General features: G+C 43.0%; 1 protein-coding gene and 2 pseudogenes across 3 annotated transcripts; 2 read left to right on the top strand and 1 right to left on the bottom strand.

Annotated features, from left to right (window-relative positions):
• Window positions 1-7691: 7691 nt before the first annotated feature.
• On the top strand, window positions 7692-20297 carry LOC114081594 (saoe class I histocompatibility antigen, A alpha chain-like). Of its 3 annotated transcripts, XR_011707772.1 has the most exons (9): window positions 7692-7922; window positions 8140-8409; window positions 8663-8938; window positions 10346-10621; window positions 10747-10857; window positions 12760-12792; window positions 12925-12972; window positions 14863-15538; window positions 19143-20297. XR_011707772.1 is itself a non-coding variant. In XM_071613556.1 (8 exons), the coding sequence occupies exons 1-7, from the start codon at window positions 7730-7732 to the stop codon at window positions 12966-12968; spliced, it is 1203 nt and encodes a 400-aa protein (XP_071469657.1). In that variant the 5' UTR covers window positions 7692-7729; the 3' UTR covers window positions 12969-12972; window positions 19143-20297. The 3 variants fall into 3 exon arrangements, 2 of the variants coding, with proteins under 2 accessions (XP_071469657.1, XP_027778863.2); XM_071613556.1 differs by lacking the exon at window positions 14863-15538; XM_027923062.3 differs by lacking the exons at window positions 12760-12792; window positions 19143-20297 and having other exon boundaries at window positions 14863-14998.
• On the bottom strand, window positions 14566-15456 carry LOC114081614 (uncharacterized protein C9orf40 pseudogene; annotated as a pseudogene).
• Window positions 15748-20297, top strand: LOC114081596 (etoposide-induced protein 2.4 homolog pseudogene; annotated as a pseudogene).
• Window positions 20298-20503: the final 206 nt, after the last annotated feature.

Raw genomic sequence — 20503 nt, 5'->3', positions numbered from 1 at the left:
CCTCCCCTCCCCTCCCATCTTCTCTCTCTACCCCATCTACTGTAATTCATTTCTCTTCCTTGATTTTTTTTCCCTTTCCCCTCACATCCTCTTATATGTAATTTTGTATAACAGTGAGGGTCTCCTTCCATTTCCATGCAATTTCCCTTCTCTCTCCCTTTCCCTCCCACCTCTTGTCCCTGTTTAATGTTAATCTTTTTCTCATGCTCTTCCTCCCTGCTCTGTTTTTAGTTGCTCTCCTTATATCAAAGAAGACATTTGGCATTTGTTTTTTAGGGATTGGCTAGCTTCACTTAGCATAATCTGCTCTAATGCCATCCATTTCCCTGCAAATTCCATGATTTTGTCATTTTTTAGTGCTGAGTAATACTCCATTGTGTATAAATGCCACGTTTTTTAATCCATTCATCTATTGAAGGGCATCTAAGTTGGTTCCACAGTCTAGCTATTGTGAATTGTGCTGCTATGAACATCGATGTAGCAGTATCCCTATAGTACGCTCTTTTAAGGTCTTCAGGGAATAGTCCGAGAAGGGCAATAGCTGGGTCAAACGGTGGTTCCATTCCCAGCTTTCCCAGGAATCTCCATACTGCTTTCCAAATTGGCCGCACCAATTTGCAGTCCCACCAGCAATGTACAAGTGTACCCTTTTCCCCACATCCTCACCAGCACTTGTTGTTGTTTGACTTCATAATGGCTGCCAATCTTACTGGAGTGAGATGGTATCTTAGGGTGGTTTTGATTTGCATTTCTCTGACTGCTAGAGATGGTGAGCATTTTTTCATGTACTTGTTGATTGATTGTATATCCTCCTCTGAGAAGTGTCTGTTCAGGTCCTTGGCCCATTTGTTGATTGGGTTATTTGTTTTCTTATTGCTTAATTTTTTGAGTTCTTTGTATACTCTGGATATTAGGGCTCTATCTGAAGTGTGAGGAGTAAAGATTTGTTCCCAGAATGTAGGCTCCCTATTTACCTCTCTTATTGTTTCTCTTGCTGAGAAAAAAACTTTTTAGTTTGAGTAAGCCCCATTTGTTGATTCTTGTTTTTAACTCTTGTGCTATGGGTGTCCTATTAAGGAATTTGGAGCCCGACCCCACAATATGTAGATCGGAGCCAACTTTTTCTTCTATCAGACGCAGAGTCTCTGATTTGATATCAAGCTCCTTGATCCATTTTGAGTTAACTTTTGTGCATGGTGACAGAAAGGGATTCAGTTTCATTTTGTTGCATATGGATTTCCAGTTTTCCCAGCACCATTTGTTGAAGTTGCTATCCTTCCTCCATTGCATGCTTTTAGCCCCTTTATCGAATATAAGATAGTTGTAATTTTGTGGATTGGTTTCTGTGTCCTCTATTCTGTACCATTGGTCCACCCGCCTGTTTTGGTACCAGTACCATGCTGTTTTTGTTACTATTGCTCTGTAGTATAGTTTGAAATCTGGTATCGCTATACCTCCTGATTCACACTTCCTGCTTAGAATTGCTTTTGCTATTCTGGGTCTTTTATTTTTCCATATGAATTTCATGATTGCTTTATCTATTTCTACAAGAAATGCCATTGGGATTTTGATTGGCATTGCATTGAACCTATAGAGAACTTTTGGTAATATCACCATTTTGATGATGTTAGTTCTGCCTATCCATGATCAGGGTATATTTTTCCATCTTCTAAGATCTTCTTCTATTTCTCTCTTTAGGGTTCTGTAGTTTTCATTGTATAAATCTTTCACCTCTTTTGTTAGGTTGATTCCCAAGTATTTTATTTTTTTTTTGAGGATATTGTGAATGGGGTGGTTTTCCTCATTTCCAGTTCAGAAGATTTGTCGCTGATATACAGGAATGCCTTTGATTTATGCGTGTTGATTTTATATCCTGCTACTTTGCTGAATTCATTTATTACTCTAGTAGTTTCTTTGTAGACCCTTTTGTGTCTTCTAGGTATAGGATCATATCATCCGCAAATAGTGATAATTTAAGTTCTTCTTTTCCTATCTTAATGCCTTTAATTTCTTTTGTCTGTCTAATTGCTCTGGCCAGTATTTTGAGAACTATATTGAATAGAAGTGGTGAGAGAGGGCATCCCTGTCTTGTTCCAGATTTTAGAGGGAATGCCTTGAATGACTTCTCAATAAAAGTGTTCAGCACATGCTCTCTCTCTCTTTCCACAGACCCTTAAGGTCAGAGGAACCATCACTGGACCCAAAGAAAAAGGTTTCTCTGTCTCTTGTGTGGTTATTTCATGCAGCCCAGTTCACCTGGAGTGACCCTGAGTGTTTTAGTCATGAGGAACGAGATACAAAGCGCTCCATCACTGAGCCACAACCCCAACCACTATTAGTTATCTTTTATTTGGTAAATGATGAGCTGGTGTAAATTTGCACAGTTCATGTATAATGATTGTGATACAGTTGTACAGATTTCTATATTTTGGATGATAACATTTTCTTCTCTCCACACACAAAAAATTGTTTCTTATCTTGGCAGTTTTTAAAAAGAAATTTTATGCCAATATTTAATCCCATCAACATTTATGGCAGTATATTTTTCCTGTATTCAATATTATCTTTTGCTTTCATCTTTGTCAAGCTGGTAGATTTTATTCCCATCTCTTAGAACACATTTTAATTTTGTTCTCATTTAGTACTAACACACTTGACTTTTGCATATTTTTATTCCAAATTACATTATGATTCATTATTTTCCAAATGGGATGTAGAGATTTTAAAATATTGAATTTAAGAAAAATAAAGCAGCCTCTGATATCTGGGAACTAGCTAACACTTAAAATAACTAAGCCTCAGTGTATGTGAAGCTGGCCTGATGTTCATTGTTAAACCATGTGATTCTCCAGATGAACATAAATCATCCTATAAAATACCAACACAAGGTCAGACAAGGTCACTCTGAGACCACGACAAGACACTCCATAATTTGGTCAAAGCACTCTTCTGACCAATATGAATGTCTGATACTTCTTATTAGAGCTTTATTTTGCTCTCATGGGCCCTCCCTAGACAAGATATTAAGACACCCAATTACAGAATTGCCCCTGTTTTTATTTTTTTAAGTTGGACACAATATCTTTATTTATTTGTTTTTATGTGGTGCTGAGGATGGAACCCAGGGCCTCGAACATGCTAGGTGAGTGCTCTACTGCTGAGCCACACCCCCAGCCTGCCCCTGTTTTATGACAAATAATCCCCAGAATTACCCAAACAAGACCAGATCCTAAATAGGTTCTTTCTAATACCCTCTTACTCAGATGTCACATGGCCTTCCATGCTACACACTTTTGTACCCAGTTGTAAGTAATAAATCCAATTTCTACACCCATATTGTATTCCTGGTCATCTTTGGCTGAAGGGCATGGATATATTACTATTTTGCCTATCAAGTCTCTTATGTGCCTATAAGATTAATTATGGGTTAATGTACATTTTTGTATTTATGGCTGTCCAACTGAGTAGTTAAAATTGCTATCATTTTTAATCAATTAAACTTTATTAGACATGCTATATTTTAAGGACATATTTTTCCATATGAAGATGAAAAACTTAAGATCATGCTTCAAGAATCCCTCTTCACTCCACAGTTTTAAACATTTCATGCATATTGCAATCTACGTTGTGACTGTGAGGAAAAGGGGGTCCAAGAGTGATGAGAAAAAAAATGTGTTGGAATGTAAGGGTAGGTGGAGCAATAGGTAAAGAATTCTAAGGTGGTAGAATTCTAAGATTTAAATTTCTTATTTTATAGTTCAAGAAATATGGGGATGTGAGGCACTGGGTTCAATCCTCAACACCACATAAAAATAAATAAATAAAATAAGGGTATTGTGTCCATCTACAAATAAAAAATTATATAAATATATACATATATATATAATATAAAGAAATATGTCTTACAGGGCATTTGATAAATATCGTATTCAATGAATAGTTTATCTTGGGATAAAGACTTATTTGACTGCTTACATTGATCAGGAAAAAACAAATAATGCAGAGTAACAGACTAGGATTAATACCAGCAATGGATTGTTAAGTTCCACGACTAAACATTCAGGGTCACTCCAGGTGAACTGGGCTGCATTAAAATAATCACACAGAGACAGAGTAATACCTTTTTCTTTGTGTCCTGTGACAGCTTCTCCCACCTTAGGGGTCCCTGGAAAGAGAGAGAGAGGAGCACGTGCTGAACCCTTTGATTGAGAAGAAGCCATTCAAACGAGGCAAGGGGTAGGGTTATAAAGGAATAGGTGAGTGTAGCTCAACCCCAGTGGGTATGCCTATTCCTGAAGCCATGACTTATGATCCAAGCAGGAAAAAGATAGACCACTCCAGACTACAGTGATCTTTCAGATCCCAGTGGTGCAGCAGGACTTAAAAGGTGCGTGCATTTGGAATGGCTTTCCACAATGGATCTTTTTTTTTTTTTTTTGTGCTGGTGATTTAATCCAGGCCTCACATATACTAGTCAAATACTCTACTACTGCCCAGCCCAAAGATAAATATTTTTTAACACTTAGAACCTTGAGGTGATAAATCATGTTTTTATTAATATCTGTATGCTTTAGTTATTAAAATACATATCAATTAAATTTTATTAGACATGCTATATTTTAAGGATATATTTTAAGACTCACATAGACATATCCAAGATTTCCATATGAATAAAATTTTAATATACTTCAATTTTGGAGTCTCACTGTATTAGGGGAGACTGAAAACTAAAAGCACTCTACATATGCGCTGTCAAATATGATAGCTACTAGTTATGTGTCATTTTGGGGGGGGTACTGGGGGTTGAATGCAGGGGCACTCAACCACTGAGCCACATTCCTAGCCCTATTTTGTATTTTATTTAGATACAGGGTCTCACTGAATTGCTTAGTACCTCGCTATTACTGAGGCTGGCTTTGAACTCAAAATCCTCCTATCTCAGCCTCCTGAGCCACTGAAATTACAGGCGTGTGCCACCTCACCTGGCTAGCCATGTCATTTTAAAAATTAATTAAATAAAACTTAAAATTCAAGGGGCTGGGTATGTAGTTCAGTAGTACAGTACATGCTGGGCATGTACAAGGCCTTGGCTTCTATCCTCAGTATCACTAAAAAATTCAACTGCTCAATAACATTAATCACATTTCAAGTGCTCAATAGCCACATGTCTAGTGGCTATCATAATAGACAGTACAGATATAAAACAATTCCTTCATCACACATAATGTTACTGGACAGCATTGCTCTTGCTGCTTTGTGGGTCTCTGGTCAAGTGCACTATAAGAAAGGAATCAATATTTTTTCTCCTGTATCAATTTCCCATTGAGATATGAATATATATTAAAGCGCTATGTAACAAAACCCAAAGAGTCATGAGTGAACCTGTCTGATGCCTTCAAATACAAAATGTTTCCAATACCAAACAGGAAACACCTATCTATCCACCCAGTTCTCTGACTGAGGAAACTGGCATCAAATTTTTTGGGGGGGTAAGTTCTCTTCTAGAAAGATCCAGAAACAGAGTTCCACCCTAAGTTTTGGAAAGCAGTCCAGCTCAGAGAGAAGGGTTCTGGAAATTGAAGAGGAAGCAAAGAGGCAAGGGGCAATTAGAAGATTCTCTCTGGTTTACTCAGAAGAGTCATTCTCTGTTAAGGAACCCCTACCCCTGAAATCACTGAGATCCTTTCACAGGATCCACACTGAGGACAAACTAAACTCATAGCATTACCAAGACAATAGTTACCTTTTCCCCAGTTTGACATTTGTAAGGTAATTCTACCTGCACTTTCGCAAGAAACAAAATTGTGGCACCAAACTGCAATCAGTTAATTTGTTCTTCACCACTATTTCTTATAGGAAGAAAAAGGAGAAAGAGAAGATGGGGAGGAAGAGGAGAAAGAGGAAGCAGAAGAGGAGAAAGAGGAAGAGGAAGAAGAAGTTTCAAATATCTTGTTGAAACTATAAAAATTAACTTTATTACATAATCATTCTTGATTTCCAAATATGTAAACTACTGGATGTAATAAAGTGGGATCTATGCATTAAATACTTATGCTATAAACCAAAATGCTATGCTTGTCTCAGGAAAATAATTTGCATAAACTGAAGTAGTCTCTTTCTTATGAAATGTCATTTTTACTTAAAAGAATGAGTGGTACACACAGACTGTGTAGTTCAGTGGTAGAATGTTTGCCTAGCATTTCAAATGAGGCCCTGGCCCAGCATCAGAAAAACAAACAAAAGACAACAATAAATGATAGAGAAACTCTCTTGGATACTGGATAGATTAGGGGTATTTAGAGGACACTTGGGGTATTTGAATGAAAGTCTATCATTTCAAGGAAAGCAACTGACAGTATATTTCTTTCCTAAGATAAAATTTAAGCATTCTGAAAAAAAATTGAATTTTTGAAATCTATCACTTTAAGCTTGACAGCTTCCACAAAATTAGGAATTTTTCTCACGGTATCTGTGGTGTTATTAACAAATGTAACTTTTTTTTTTTTAACCCAGTGGTGCTTTATGGCAGAGCTATATCCTCCATTCTTTTTATTTTATATTTTGAGGCAGGATCTCACAAAGTTTTCCAGGCTGTCCTCAAACTTGCAGCCTCCCCAGTAGCTGGAATTGCAGGCATGCATCACTGTGCCCAGTCAAATTTAACCTTTTGTTAATTTGTTGAGATGGGTTAATACTTGAAAGATTTGCATACTCAGTGAACCAACCCTTACTTTTAAAAGTCATCCATTAGTACAAGATCCATTCAATGGGCATTACAGATCAACTGATTTTAATGTAAAAAAACAGAAATATTTGATAATAAGGTTCCAGGTTGTAACTAACCTTTACGAAATTATCACTTATATGGTCTTAGTGTAGTATCAAAGATGGATATACGTAATTATTACATTGAATAAACTATTAAAACTAATCCTCTCTTTTTAAACTCAATATTTGTGTCAAGTGGATTTTTTTCTTTCCTTAGGTTTTTTTGTTTTGTTTTGTTTTGTTGTTGTTGTTGGGTTTTTTTTTTTTTTTTTTTAGTAAACATCAGTCAAAGCAAGAGAATAAGGTGAGGATGTAGCTTAGTGGTACAGGGTTTGCCTAGGATGGGCAAAATCATGGGTTCTATCTCCATCACTGCAACATTATAATTATAGTTTAAAACATAAAAATCTTCAGCACTAAAAAAATAAAACTCTAAGAGAAAGAATGTAGAAACAAATATAAATGCATCAGTCTTCAAATGACCCAGATAAGAATGACACTTGCAAAAATGTAAAATGATCACACTTCTGTTTTGAAAACTAATTATTTTTCATAAAAATATTATTTCTGCTAACATACAATGGTTATTTATGTTATTCAAATGAATTAATTTTTTTCAAAATTCTGTTTTAATAATTTCTAACATGATAAATATTGATATAATCCACAGGGGGAAAAAAATCCCTTTGGATGTGTTCTAACTAGTTCTCTGAATATATTTATAGAGATCCTGAAACCTAAAAGTTTAAGAACTGAAAAAGCACACATTCACTGAGCCAGGGCTCAGAGAGGCAATGTAACAGAGTGCTCCACTCAGGATAGGAGTCAGGGCCGCGTCCCAGGTCCTCTGACATGGCTCTAGTCCTGCCCTTAAGTGTCTAGAAGGAGCAAATCCATTGTTGACAACCGCCTGAGCAGTTTCGTTTCTCAGCCCTGGTCTAGTCCTTCTTCCTGGAAACCCATGACGCGGCCCCACTTCTTACTCCCATTGAGTGTAGTGATTCTAGACAAGCCAATCATCGTCTCCACGAAGTTTTCACAGTTGCGATTTCGGATTATAGGATTATCGCTGAGCTGGGAAATGGAGCCCGGGGCGAGCCTAATCTTTCTCCTGCTGCTCTGTGAGAGCCTGGTCCTGACCGAGATCTGGGCGGGTGAGTGCGGAGTCCCGAAATAAACAGCCTCTGCGGGGAAGGAGGGAAGGGATGGCCCCACGAGGGTACAGGACCCCGAGAAATTGATTCTACGCAGCCCCAGACCTCTTCCCTGGTCCCCTCCGCCGCCCGTGCCCTGCCCTCTCTCCTCGCCCCCTCTCTTCCCCTGCTCCAGGAGGAGGGTAGCGCCGTGTCTGAGCAACTCCCGGGTCCCCAGGTTCCTTCTCCCTGAGATATTTTCACACTGCGGTATCCCGGCCCGGCGGCGGACAGCCCTGGTACGTAGCAGTCGGCTACGTGGACGACACGCAGTTCGTGCGCTTTGACAGCAACGCCGCTGATCCCAGGATGGAGCCACGGGCGCCGTGGATAGAGCAAGAGGGACTCGAGTATTGGGAGGAGCAGACTCAGCGCGCCAAGGACACAGCAAGGAGTTTTCGAGTAAACATGCGAACCTTGCGCGGCTACTACAACCAGAGTGATTCTGGTGAGCGACTGGGGCCCGAATAGCAGCAGGTCATGATCCTCATCCCTCGCGGATGTGCCGAGGTCGTCCAGAGTCGCTGGGAAGGAGATTCACCCCTCCTCCCCTTGACCTGGCCCGATCTCAATCTAGAGAAAGCCCACGGGGATTCGCTTCAGTTTCGTTTTGGGTTTGGTCCTACGGCCCCAGAGATCAGTGGGCGGTACTAACTTGGGGCAGGGCCACGTGGGTGTGGCTAACGTAGGGACCCGACCAGGTTCCCACACACTCCAGTGGACCTACGGCTGTGACGTGGGCCCAGATGGCCGCTTCCTGCGAGGCCATGATCAGTTCGCCTACGATGGTACCGATTACATCTCCCTGAACGAGGACCTGCGCTCCTGGACCGCGGCGAACACCGCGGCTCAGATCTCCAAGCACAAATCTGAGGCAGCCCAAGAGGCTAAGTACCAAAGAGCCTACCTGGAAGGGGAGTGCGTGGAGTGGCTGCTCAGACACCTGGAGAATGGGAAGGAGACCCTGCAGCGCGTAGGTAAGAGGGGCTACAGGAAACTCTCGCAGTTTCCCTCACGCTGGGGTTGTGCCAGCAGCTGAAGACCCTCAAGAAGTAGAGGAAAGGACCCGAGGTGTTGCGCAGTGGTAGAGCGTTGCCTAGAAGGCCGGAGGCTCAGGATTCAATCCCCAGCCCTCCAAAGGGGAAAAAAGTAGAGAAAAATAGGTTCGAAGTCAGAATTGGGTTTCCAGATCCTGTACCACGGAGTAACACGCTAGGATGGCTACTTTTCCCTCAGGGACAGTTAGGAATCCAGTCTCTCCGGGATTAGAGAAAGACCTTTCTTGAAATAATTGATTAGCGGTTCTCTTTGACTTGGTTCCTTGACTCTGTCAGAAGCTTTGGGAACACCTGGGGATACTTTTTCTCTGGCCTTATGCCCTCCCTGCCCCGAAGCCAGAGTCTTTGGAGGTCTGACTCCAGCTTTTCTGATTCATTCAGCCCCTACCCAAGTCAGCACCAGAATCCCTTCCCTCTTGACCCACCCTCAAAGACCTAGAGTCTTCTACTCTGAACTATCTCACCCTAATTTTAGAACTTCTCAAGGAAAAGGAAATTAACCCAGATGCCTATGTCCTGGTAATAGGTTTTGTGCACCCTTTCCTCCCTCCAGTTGTACGTTCTATTGTCAGAATGTTCACACTACTCTATTCCCATGATAAATGCAAAGTGCCTACGTTTTCTGAATCTTCCTGTCAGACCCCTCAAAGACACACATGACCCAACATCCCATCTCAGACCACAAGAGCACCTTGAGGGGTCTTGGGCTTCTACTCTGCTGAGATCACCCTGACACTGCAGCACTTAGGTATGAGGGGCTGCAAGATGTCTTGTAGATCTCCTCCCTTGCTTCCCCCAAGAAGGGGAGGAGAATGGCACCATGCTAGGACACCACCCTTGTCCAGAGGGAAGTGAGTGGACCTGGATTCCCAGATGCTGCCCCAGAGAGGAACTGAAGGCTACTTTCTCCTAGGACAAGTAAGCGATGTAGTCTCTTTCTCCCTGGCTGATGGGAAAGATAATAACTGACCACAGTTCCCTGGCAGCAGTCTTGACATCAAGGACACACTGTCAGGCCATTTCTGCCTAGTGTCTTTGGAGGTGTGACTCAAGCTTTTCCACATCTCTCAGCCTCCACCCTGATCAGAACGTGAAGTCCCTCTCAGAGCTGAAACCTCTTACACTGCATTACCTCAACCTGATTTTAGAACTTTCCAAGGAATAGGAGATTATGCCAGATCACAGAGTCCAGACTTTGTCTAGGTTTTGTGCTCCCTCCCCACCCCAATCATGTTGTCCATTCTCCAGATGGTTATGGGAGTGGCTGCTTCAGTGGCCCAGGAGAGGTAATAACAAAATGTCTGAGTTTCCCTATTTTTTTCTCAGACCCCCCGAAGACACATGTGACTCACCACCCTAGCCCTGAAGGGGATGTCACTCTGAGATGCTGGGCCCTGGGCTTCTACCCTAAGGAGATCACCCTGACTTGGCGACGAGATGGGGAGGACCAGACCCAGGACATGGAACTTGTGGAGACCAGACCTGCAGGGGATGGAAACTTCCAGAAATGGGCAGCTGTGGTGGTGCCTGCTGGAGAGGAGCAGAGATACACATGCCATGTACATCATGAGGGGCTGCCTGAGCCCCTCACCCTGAGATGGGGTAAGATGAAGGCCCGGAGCCTGTTGTCAGGAAGCAAGCAGGAGGCTTTCTGAAGACCCTCAGCAGGGTATGGACTGAGAGCCTGGGGATCAGGGCCCCTCAACTGACTTCTCTTTCCCTCACAGAGCCACCCCCTCAGGCCACCATCCCCATCTTGGGAATTGTTGCTGCTGTGATTGTCCTTGTTGTCACTGGAGCTATGGTCGGTTTTGTCTTGTGGAGAAAGAAAAACACAGGTAGGGAAAGTGCACGGTCGAATTTTTGTCCCACTGGTGGTCTCAAGTACCTGGTAGAAGTGTGCCCTGCCTTGGTAATGGGAAGTAATATCTACCCACATGTGCTTATTCAGCCTAGATTGACGGGGTGACCAGCGCCCCAGCAGAGCAGTTTCCTGCTCAGGAGGTGTGAGCTGCATGGGAAAATGAAAAGTCTGAAATAATCAGTAAGAAATAAAGACAAAGACAAAGATTAGATTTAAAAAACGGGATTCCTTGGCATTGGGCTTGTGGCTCAGCAGTAGAGTACTTGCCTAGCACGTGTGAGACCCTGGGTTCGATCCTCAACAGCACATAAAAATAAATAAATAAAATAAAGGAAAGTATCCATCTACAATGAAAAATTAAATATTTTTATTAAAAAAAAAAGTGGAGTTCCTGATGGGTCTTCCAGCCCTGATAGGAACTGAACTGAACAAACGAAAAAGGCCCCAATTCTTTTTTTTTTAATTAATTAATTAATTTGTTCTAATTTGTTATACATGACAGCAGAATGTGTTCATAGTACACAAATGGAGCACAATTTTTCATTTCTCTGGTTGTACACAATGTAGAGTCACACCATTCATGTCTTTATACATGTACCTAGAGAAAGGATGTCCACCTCATTCCATCATCTTTCCTACCCCCATGCCCCTCGCTTCCCCTCCCTCCCCTTTGCCCTATCCAATATTCCTCTATTCCTGCCATGCTCCCACCTCCCACCCCCATTATGGATCAGCATTCACTTTTCAGAGAAAACATTTGGCCTTTGGTTTTTGGGGATCGGCTTACTTCACTTAGCATTATATTCTCCAGCTCCATCCATTTACCTGCAAATGCCATAATTTTATTCTCTTTTAATGCTGAGTGATATTCCATTGTGTATATATACCACAGTTTCTTTATCCATTCATCTATTGAAGGGCATCTAGGTAGGCTAGTGAATCGTGCTGTTATAAACATTGATGTGGCTGCATCACTGTAGTATGCTATTTTTAAGTCCTTTGGGTATAGAACAAGGAGTGGGATAGCTGGGTCAAATGGTGGTTCCATTCCAAGTTTTCTAAGGAATCTCCATAGTGCTTTCCAGATTGGCTGCACCAATTTGCAGTCCCACCAGTGATGTATGAGTGTGCCTTTTCTTCACATCCTCTACAACACTTACTGTTGCTTGTATTCTTAATAGCTATCATTCTGACTAGAGTGAGACAAAAAGTTAGAGTAGTTTTGATCTGCATTTCTCTAATTACTAGCAATGTTGAACATTTTTTTATATATTTGTTGATGCCCTAATTCTTTATTTAAGGGAGAGTACATCAAAGGCAGGGATGAGGTTTCAGTGTGGGAGGAGTCTTGTTTCTGGGTTTGGCAGTAAACAGGTTCTTTGGTGTTTGGCAGATTACGCCCATCTCCAGGAGGCTGTTTGATCCTAAGGCTGGGAGCTAAGACATGGCACCAGCATGATCTGGGCTTTCTTGAATGGGTGAATTTCACCCAGGAGTTCCCAGAGAAGCAGCTTCCCTGCCTTAATGGCTCCAAGAAACCCATAATTTATATATGGCCTCCAATACTGGACTTGTTTACTCTTTTGTAAAGCACATGGGAAAAAAATGGAGAAAAATTTCCCCTGATTTTTGCAGTGATGGGGAACTGACTCTTACACCTCTGGCATTCAGAGGCCAGAGGGGAATTTCCCTGCTGAGGACAGACCTCCAGCAGAGCAGTTGGCTCCATCACTATACATCTATTTTCTTCTAGTCTCCTGGTCCTTCCCTACATCTGTAGTCACAGTTCTAGAAATGTCCCCAGTGTCCAGGACTAGGGGGTACCTCTAAGACCTGTTTTTAACCTGCTCTCTCACAGGATGTTTTCTTCCCACAGGTATAAAAAAAGGGCCCTATGCTCCAGCTCTCTGTAAGTATGAAGAACAGTGAGCCCTGAGACCCTTGGGATAGTGATGTAGTTGGGAGCTGATCCATCCCATAATTTCTCCATTTTCCGCATCTCGTGTGGGCTCTAACCAGGTTCTGTTTTTGTTCTGTTCAGGGAATGACAGTGCCCAGAGCTCTGATGTGTCTCTCACGACTTAAAAAGGTAAGACCCTGGGGGGCCGGAAGAGAGAGAGAGGGATTGGGAAATGGAGAGACTCCTGGGTTACAGGACTCTCCTAGGAATTTCTGACATTTTGAATGTTTAATAGGTTGTTCAGAGTGTCTGCATTACAATGAGTGATCTGAATTTGTTCATAATACCTTCATTTATAGTGTGAGACAGCTAGCTGTCTTCTGTGGGACTGAGCAACACAGGATTTCTTCAGTTCTCTTCCTGCTCCCTACTACAGTTTCAAGAGGTCCCAACTTCTCTTTCTGACTATGTGTCTGTGTTCCTATCATCCTAATGTAAGGAAACCAAGAGGAGCGCATCCCTGATCACTAAGACCCCTCCCCATACTGCCCTGTTCTCTTCTTCAGTCAACTTTCCTGTGTAGCAGATGTGAGGCTAGAATGTCTTCATTTGTGAGAAACTTGAGTTAACTCCCCTGCTGGGCCATGTGGCCTCAGGCACCCATGCTGCTAGTCTGCCCCACTCTTCTAGGGTTTGAGTGACTGTCTTTGTGCCTGGGCTTGTCTTCCTAAAGCCCCATGGGTGGAGCTATGCTCATCTGTTCCTTTGTAATATAACCCCTTGCTCTGTTTAGGATAGAGTCTTCCATGGAAGTGCCTTGGGTGTGTACCCTTCTCTTACTGTGCACTTGGATGTGGCCTACCTAGATGTCAGTCAACCTGCTAACAGTGGACATTATGAAGATAGACTCAGCCCCCTGAAACCAGGCCCCTTATCTCATTTGAATAGCTTCTCCTCAATAAAAGGGGTTACCGCGTACTCTTGCTCTCTCTCTTCCTTTGGACCCTTAAGGTCGGAGGAGCTGTCACAGTGACCCCAATGAAAAAGTTATTTTTTTTTAAGAGATGAAAAATAACTTGTTTAATGCTACATAGGTAGAAAGTGGCAGTACAGTCTTTAAAACCATTTCTGACCACAATGACAGACACGGTCTTCTGTTCTTATTGTCAACCCATATTTAAATATTGCAGTACATACAAAATGTCAAAAATTTCCCCTCTAGCATTTACTACCTTTTCTGAATTTTGGATTTACTGTCATCACCAACAAAAAAAAATATATACAAGTAAGGACAAGTTACTAAATTACAAAGCCAATATTCTGGATGCAGTACATATGTTAATTAACTTAGTCATTGATACTTAACTACAAAACAAATTGCTTTATTTTTTTAACAATGAAAAGTGACAGCAACACTATAAATTACTTGTGACAAAGTCATCAATGGAGAATAATAAAAACAAAGCTAATTAACAGGCATTGTTTCAGTTCAAATTAGTAATTTCCTTTAAACAGGAATACTAACATTGATCTAGTGGTTCTCAACCCTGTCTGCACATTAAAGAAATGGAGGTAACTTTTCTTTATCCATTTTTGATTAACCATAATAGAGTTCAACAAATATCAAATATTGGAAGTTATTTAAACTCGAATTGAAATTCTCACTACTTTTTATTTTTACAAAACTTAAAAAATAATACTAGCTTTCAAAGAATCCCCACATTTTAATTTTGCATAGATGTTCAAGTCAGTTGTTTGTTCAACTAAAAAGAGTCAGTAAGATGTATTAGAAATTATTTTATTAATAAGTTATTATAAAATGATATTCATGAGCCACAAACTTTTTGGTGCAGATGAGAGAAAGATTTGAGTATTTTCCATGCATTTCTAAAACTTCTAGAATCCTTTTTTGTAAGATCAGTTTCTTAAAAGTCAGAACCTAAACAAAACTTGCTTCTTTAAAAATATATGCATAAATATTTTGCCTACCACTCTGCTATATTGTTGACAAATCCCTATTAGTAGGTCAGTAGTAACTACAGGCACTTATCTTCAAAACAACCTTTCCTCATTTTTCAGGTTTGGAAATCAAGTATGGAAAACAACTTTTTCCTAAAAAATACATGAATTCACTTAAAGATGTCTCCTCAAATTCAGGAAATCCCATTTCTTCGGCTCTTTATGTCAGGACTCCATATAAATCTCAACCACTTCATTCTAGCGGTCAAGTGTTGCTTCTGTCTGGTTGTTTTCACTCACATCTTCCATGTCTGACAGATCAACAGGTGGTAAATGATCTCTCCAGTACTGGAAAGTATTATACAGCCAAAATTCTTCATTGTGCTGGAGCGGTGCGGCCCCCCAGTCTTGCCGCGGAGGCCCTGTGCGTCCCTCCCCGTGGTCAACACCAACCACAGGGGGCTGGGCGTCCTGGGGCTCCTCCCCTGGCCCCCGGGGCCCTCCGGGCAGCATGTCGCGGCGCTTGCTGGACGAAGCGGAAGGCTCTGACTTGGCCCCTGAGTCGATTTTGCGCTTTCGCGGTAGCCCAGGATGCGAGGGCCCGAACGGCGGGATCCAGATCTAAGGCGTTGGCTCCTCCGTGAAGTCGCAGAGCTGGAGCCGCTTCCAAGGCACGTGGAACGTCAGCGGCTCAGCCGCAAGCCGCTTGGCCATGGGCCTAAGGGTTCCAGAGGAGACGGACTGCCAGCGCTGATAGCCGCAGGGTGGAGCGAGGGAGGGCAAGGCCCAGAAAAAGGTATTTGTGCCTCTTGTGTGGTTATTTTGCGCAGCCCAATTAGCCCAGTTCAATTGGAGCGATCCCTGAGCCTTTTAGTCATGATCAGAAACTTGGCATTCACTCCTGATTTAGTTTGTTTCGCTGGGATGTAGCTGCTTCTTTCCCTAGGGAAAAACAGAATCTGGACATTTGTCCCATAGAATATGGTTGATGTGTTAATTAAATTGTGGGAGGGCTGGAGATGTGGCCGCCGGGGCTCTCCGGGCAGCCGCGACAGCCGTGGCTCTCTTTTCTTCAGGCCACGGCCCTGACGCTCCCCGCCCTGACGCTCCCCGCCGCTCTGGGAGCTGCTCTCTCCGCTGTCGCTGTCGGAGTTGGGCTTCCTGTGAGGGCTCCTCTGACCTTAAGGGTCCGCAGAGAGAGAGAGAGCCCGGGAGTGCGTGCTGACCCCTTTTAATTGAGGAGAAGCCATTCAAATGTGGCAAGGGGTCAGATTTCAGGGGGCTGAGTCCAGCTTCATGATATCTGCTGTCAGCAGGTTGACTAACATCTAGGAAGGCCACACCCAAGGGCAGAGTAAGAGAAGGGGACACACAAAGGACGTTTCCAAGGAACATTCCATTCCAAACAGGGCAAGGGGTTAATATCACAAAGGAACAAATGAGCATAGTTCCACCCATGGGGCTGCAGGAAGAGTAGCCAGATCACCAGGGATGACCAATGTGCCTCAACCAATCAGGAGGGGAAAACGCTGGTCACTATTTTTTAGTTTTCAGGGGACACAACATCTTTGTTTATATGTGGTGTTGAGGATCAAACCCGGGCCACGCATACCAGGGACAAGCATTACCAGGGCTGGTCCTGTCTTCAGGACCATGGGCAGGGAGGTCATCATGCCACTGAGTTAACCTAGGTTGAGACCTGAGTCCGACCTTCAGCTCCAATTTTTTTTTTTCAATTTCTATAGAGAATTATCCCTGTTATTGTTAGTAAGTATGAATTATGGTCTCATCTCCTCTGGCTATCTCTCATCTTCGAGAGGAGCAGGAGTCCTTTTTCCTATCATTGTCCCACAAAACTCAGGGCAGTTTCCTGGATTGTATTTTTCATCACTTCTCCAGTATTTTTAAAGGAACCAGATTAGGGGAATAGCAGAGAGGAAAGATCTCACAATTTCTCATCTTAGATATTTCACAATGGCTGACTGCAAGCTGGAGAGCTGGAAGAACCACTAGCTGTGCAGTCCAAAAGGCTGAAGCTCCAGAATAAGAGGGTCAATAGTGCTACCCTAATCTGAGACCAAAGAGATTCTGGAGAATCTGTTTTGGAAAAGTGAAGAAGTGGGAGTCCAGTATCTTCAGATAATCACAGCAACAATCAAGAACCCATTCAACAGTGCGGGCGCAGCGGCCTGGCCCTGGGAGCGCCCCGGCGGGCAGCCAGGCGCAGAGGGGCCGAGACGGTCCGCGGTGGGCGAGGGAGCTGCTGGTCCTTCATGATGAGAGATTTTGGGGTGCTTCTCTCTCTTCGGTGTAGTTGACAGTCTGGGTGGTGAGGAGATGGCTGACAGTGTCAAAACCTTTCTCCAGGACCTTGGCAGGGGAATCAAAGACTCCATCTGGGGTATTTGTACCATCTCAAAGCTAGATGCTCGAATCCAGCAGAAAAGAGAGGAGCAACATCGAAGAAGGGCAAGTAGTGTCCTGGCACAGAGGAGAGCCCAGAGTATAAAGCGGAAGCAAGAGAGTGAGCCACGTATTGTTAGTAGAATTTTCCAGTGCTGTGCTTGGAATGGTGGAGTATTCTGGTTCAGTCTCCTCTTGTTTTACCGTGTGTTTATTCCTGTGCTTCAGTCAGTAACAGCCCGAATTATTGGGGATCCATCACTACATGGAGATGTTTGGTCGTGGCTGGAATTCTTCCTCACATCAATTTTCAGTGCTCTTTGGGTGCTTCCCCTGTTTGTGCTTAGCAAAGTTGTGAATGCCATTTGGTTTCAAGATATTGCTGACCTAGCATTTGAGGTATCGGGGAGGAAGCCTCATCCATTCCCTAGTGTCAGCAAGATAATTGCTGACATGCTCTTCAATCTTTTGCTACAGGCTCTTTTCCTTATCCAGGGAATGTTTGTGAGTCTCTTTCCCATTCATCTTGTTGGTCAGCTGGTCAGTTTGCTGCATATGTCCCTTCTCTACTCACTGTACTGCTTTGAATATCATTGGTTCAATAAAGGAATTGAAATGCACCAGCAATTGTCAAACATAGAAAGGAATTGGCCTTACTACTTTGGATTTGGTTTGCCCTTGGCTTTCCTCACAGCAATGCAGTCCTCATACATTATCAGTGGCTGCCTCTTCTCTATTCTCTTTCCTTTATTCATTATCAGTGCTAATGAAGCAAAGACCCCTGGAAAAGCATACCTTTTCCAGTTGCGCCTGTTCTCCTTAGTGGTGTTTTTAAGCAACAGACTCTTCCACAAGACAGTCTATCTGCAGTCTGCCCTGAGTAGCTCAACGTCTGCAGAGAAGTTCCCTTCACCGCATCCATCTCCTGCCAAACTGAAGGCTGCTGTGGGCCATTGAGTTGCCTGTCATCTAAAGGGGATGGGTGGATTGGAAAGAAGTTGTGGCAGCTCTTTTCTCTATCCTCTCCTGGCTAGGGAAGGCAGGACCCACTCTGCCAAGGGCCCTCTGTGTATTCCCTTCTCTTTGAGGAATTTTTGTCTCTGGTACATGGGAGGCAGGATCTTTCTGACACCAGTATGTGGATTTTTAATACCACCGTGAGTCTGAAAGGACCACAGGTTTTTCTGCAGCTGTTTTCTAGCATTTGCCAGCCCCTGTGCCTGGACTGATTTAAATACTTTGTTTTTCTCCCTGTGCCATTTACCCTCCCACCTCTCCTTCCTGCCTTCTAGCAACCTTGGATGAATGGGTTTTGTAATTCTAGTTGTTGTATTTTGTGGGTTTGTTATTTTTGTTGATTTTCTGTGAAGCACATACGTTGGATGTGGGAGGTAAAGGAGTATCTCAGTTGCTCCTTGTTTACTCCCTTTATAGCCATCACTGTCTTGTTTCTTGTATCTCAGGTTAGGTTTTGGTCTCTCTTGCTCTACTGCAAAAAAGTAAAAGAAAAAGAAGCAAAGCAAAAAAAAAAAAAAAAAAAAGAGCCTGAAGAGATGGGACAGAGTGAAAGACCTCACAGCCAGACTGGCTGGGTTTTGAGGAGTAATCTTTTTTTTTTTTCCTTCCCCTTGAAGGGGAAAAAACTTTTTTCACTGGTACATTTAAAGCTCCCCAGCTATGGGGAGGTACCAGTTCTGGACAAGTGCCACTGTAACACAGAAATGCTCAGAGTGAAAGACCCACCGATTCCCTGTCCAAGAAAGACGCACGAGGCACTGGCTGCAAACGCAAGAGGTTTATTCAGACACAGACGCCTGTGGGTGCCCAGCGAAACCTCAGCTGGAGCTTTGGTGAACTGGCACACCGGGCTTTGGGGTACAGATCTTTTATAGGGTACAGTGGTCAGTTTCCCTCCTAGCACAGTAACAGGTATCTCATTGTCTCTTTTGAATCCAGCATATAGGTCACTTAAAGGATAAACTTGTTTTTCACTATAGGGGGAAAGAACCCATTCAAGAAGAATCAAGCTTGCAACTGCTGCTGCTTCCTTGTCCTTCCAATTTTTATTCCATCCAAGTCATCATCCTATTGGTCAATACTGCCCACATTTAGGGAGTGTCTCCATTTCAGTTGGCTATCTCACATGCCAATCATTCCTAGATATACCCTCATTGACCACATCAAAGCCCAGGATGGACTGAGCACAGACTGGGTGCCACCTTGTCCATCCTCAGCTGCTTTCATCCTTCTCCTGTCCCCACTGTAGCAGACTCAGCACAGCAAATACCTGTGTGCAAATACCTTGGCATTTCTTCATCCAACCAGGTTGATAATTCAAATTGACCATAACAGGTGCTGTGGAATGCAGGAGGGATGGTGTGGAGGGAAGGAGGGCAGCGCTTGTGAGAAAAGCCCAAATGGCTCTGACTTTAGTGTGCGGCAGATGCCACACAGCATGTGGTCTAAGGCTTTATTAGTAAGAGGAGGGAGGGGAATACACTGATCATTCTTTCAGCTCTCATTTGTTGAATACTGAATAGATGACACTCAGTTTTCATCTAGGATACATGAGGGAATTGAACACAGGCCAGAATTGTCAACTTTGTGGAGCCTGTGTTCTATAGGAAAGAGTAAGGGGAAATACTCTAAGCACAGTAAATAAGGACAGTGTTCATGTTAGATGGTAAGTGTTGCAAGGCAGATCTTGAAGCCAGATTTAAAATTAGGTAGTCAGTGTAGTTAGGTAAATCGGGTCTAATATCATATCGAGTGAAATCTAAAATGGAGGCCATGCTGATAATGATTCTGGGAAACGCAGGACAACTCATGGAATGTTAATGAAGTCCCGGAAAGGCCCTAGGCCAAAGTCCACCCCAAAGAAATGTTAATGGAACCCAGGAAACAGCCCCCAACAGATTTGGAGATAGCCCATCCCAAAGAAGTGATAAGCCCATCCCAAAGAAGTGATAATGAAGTCCTTCCTGCCCAGATTACTTGTTTGGCCCACCTGTGCCCCAGCCCTTCCCCCTCACCAAACCTATAAAAAGGGGAACACATTCGCCCTTCAACGGATTCCACCTCTTGGGTCCCCTTCTTCCTCCGGGAGAAGTCTTTTCTGCTGTCCTTTAATAAACTTATAATTTCTACTCTGACCTTGCCTCGGCGTGCTCTCTGGTGTTATTCTTCAACATTGGGGAAGCAAGGACTCGTCACCAGTCAACAGCGGTAACAATCTCAGAGTGGGTATGCAGAACAGGGAAGATGGCTGTTTTACTAGGGACTTGTTAGCAAGGTGACATTCGAGGATATATTTGAAGGACATGAAGGAATTTGTTAGGATGTTTGGAGGAAGATCTTT

This window comes from Marmota flaviventris, chromosome 6, assembly GCF_047511675.1.
Source record: "Marmota flaviventris isolate mMarFla1 chromosome 6, mMarFla1.hap1, whole genome shotgun sequence".
Taxonomy (NCBI): domain Eukaryota; kingdom Metazoa; phylum Chordata; class Mammalia; order Rodentia; family Sciuridae; genus Marmota; species Marmota flaviventris.
Note: the sequence above shows the minus strand (reverse complement) of the source record. Positions and strands in the feature narration are given on the sequence as shown.

Coding starts and splice junctions, on each gene's coding strand:
- LOC114081594 (XM_071613556.1), top strand. CDS start 7,730: ATGACGCGGCCCCACTTCTTACTCCCATTGAGTGTAGTGATTCTAGAC. Junction 7,923..8,139: donor CCTGACCGAGATCTGGGCGG/GTGAGTGCGGAG, acceptor CCGGGTCCCCAG/GTTCCTTCTCCCTGAGATAT. Junction 8,410..8,662: donor CTACAACCAGAGTGATTCTG/GTGAGCGACTGG, acceptor GGACCCGACCAG/GTTCCCACACACTCCAGTGG.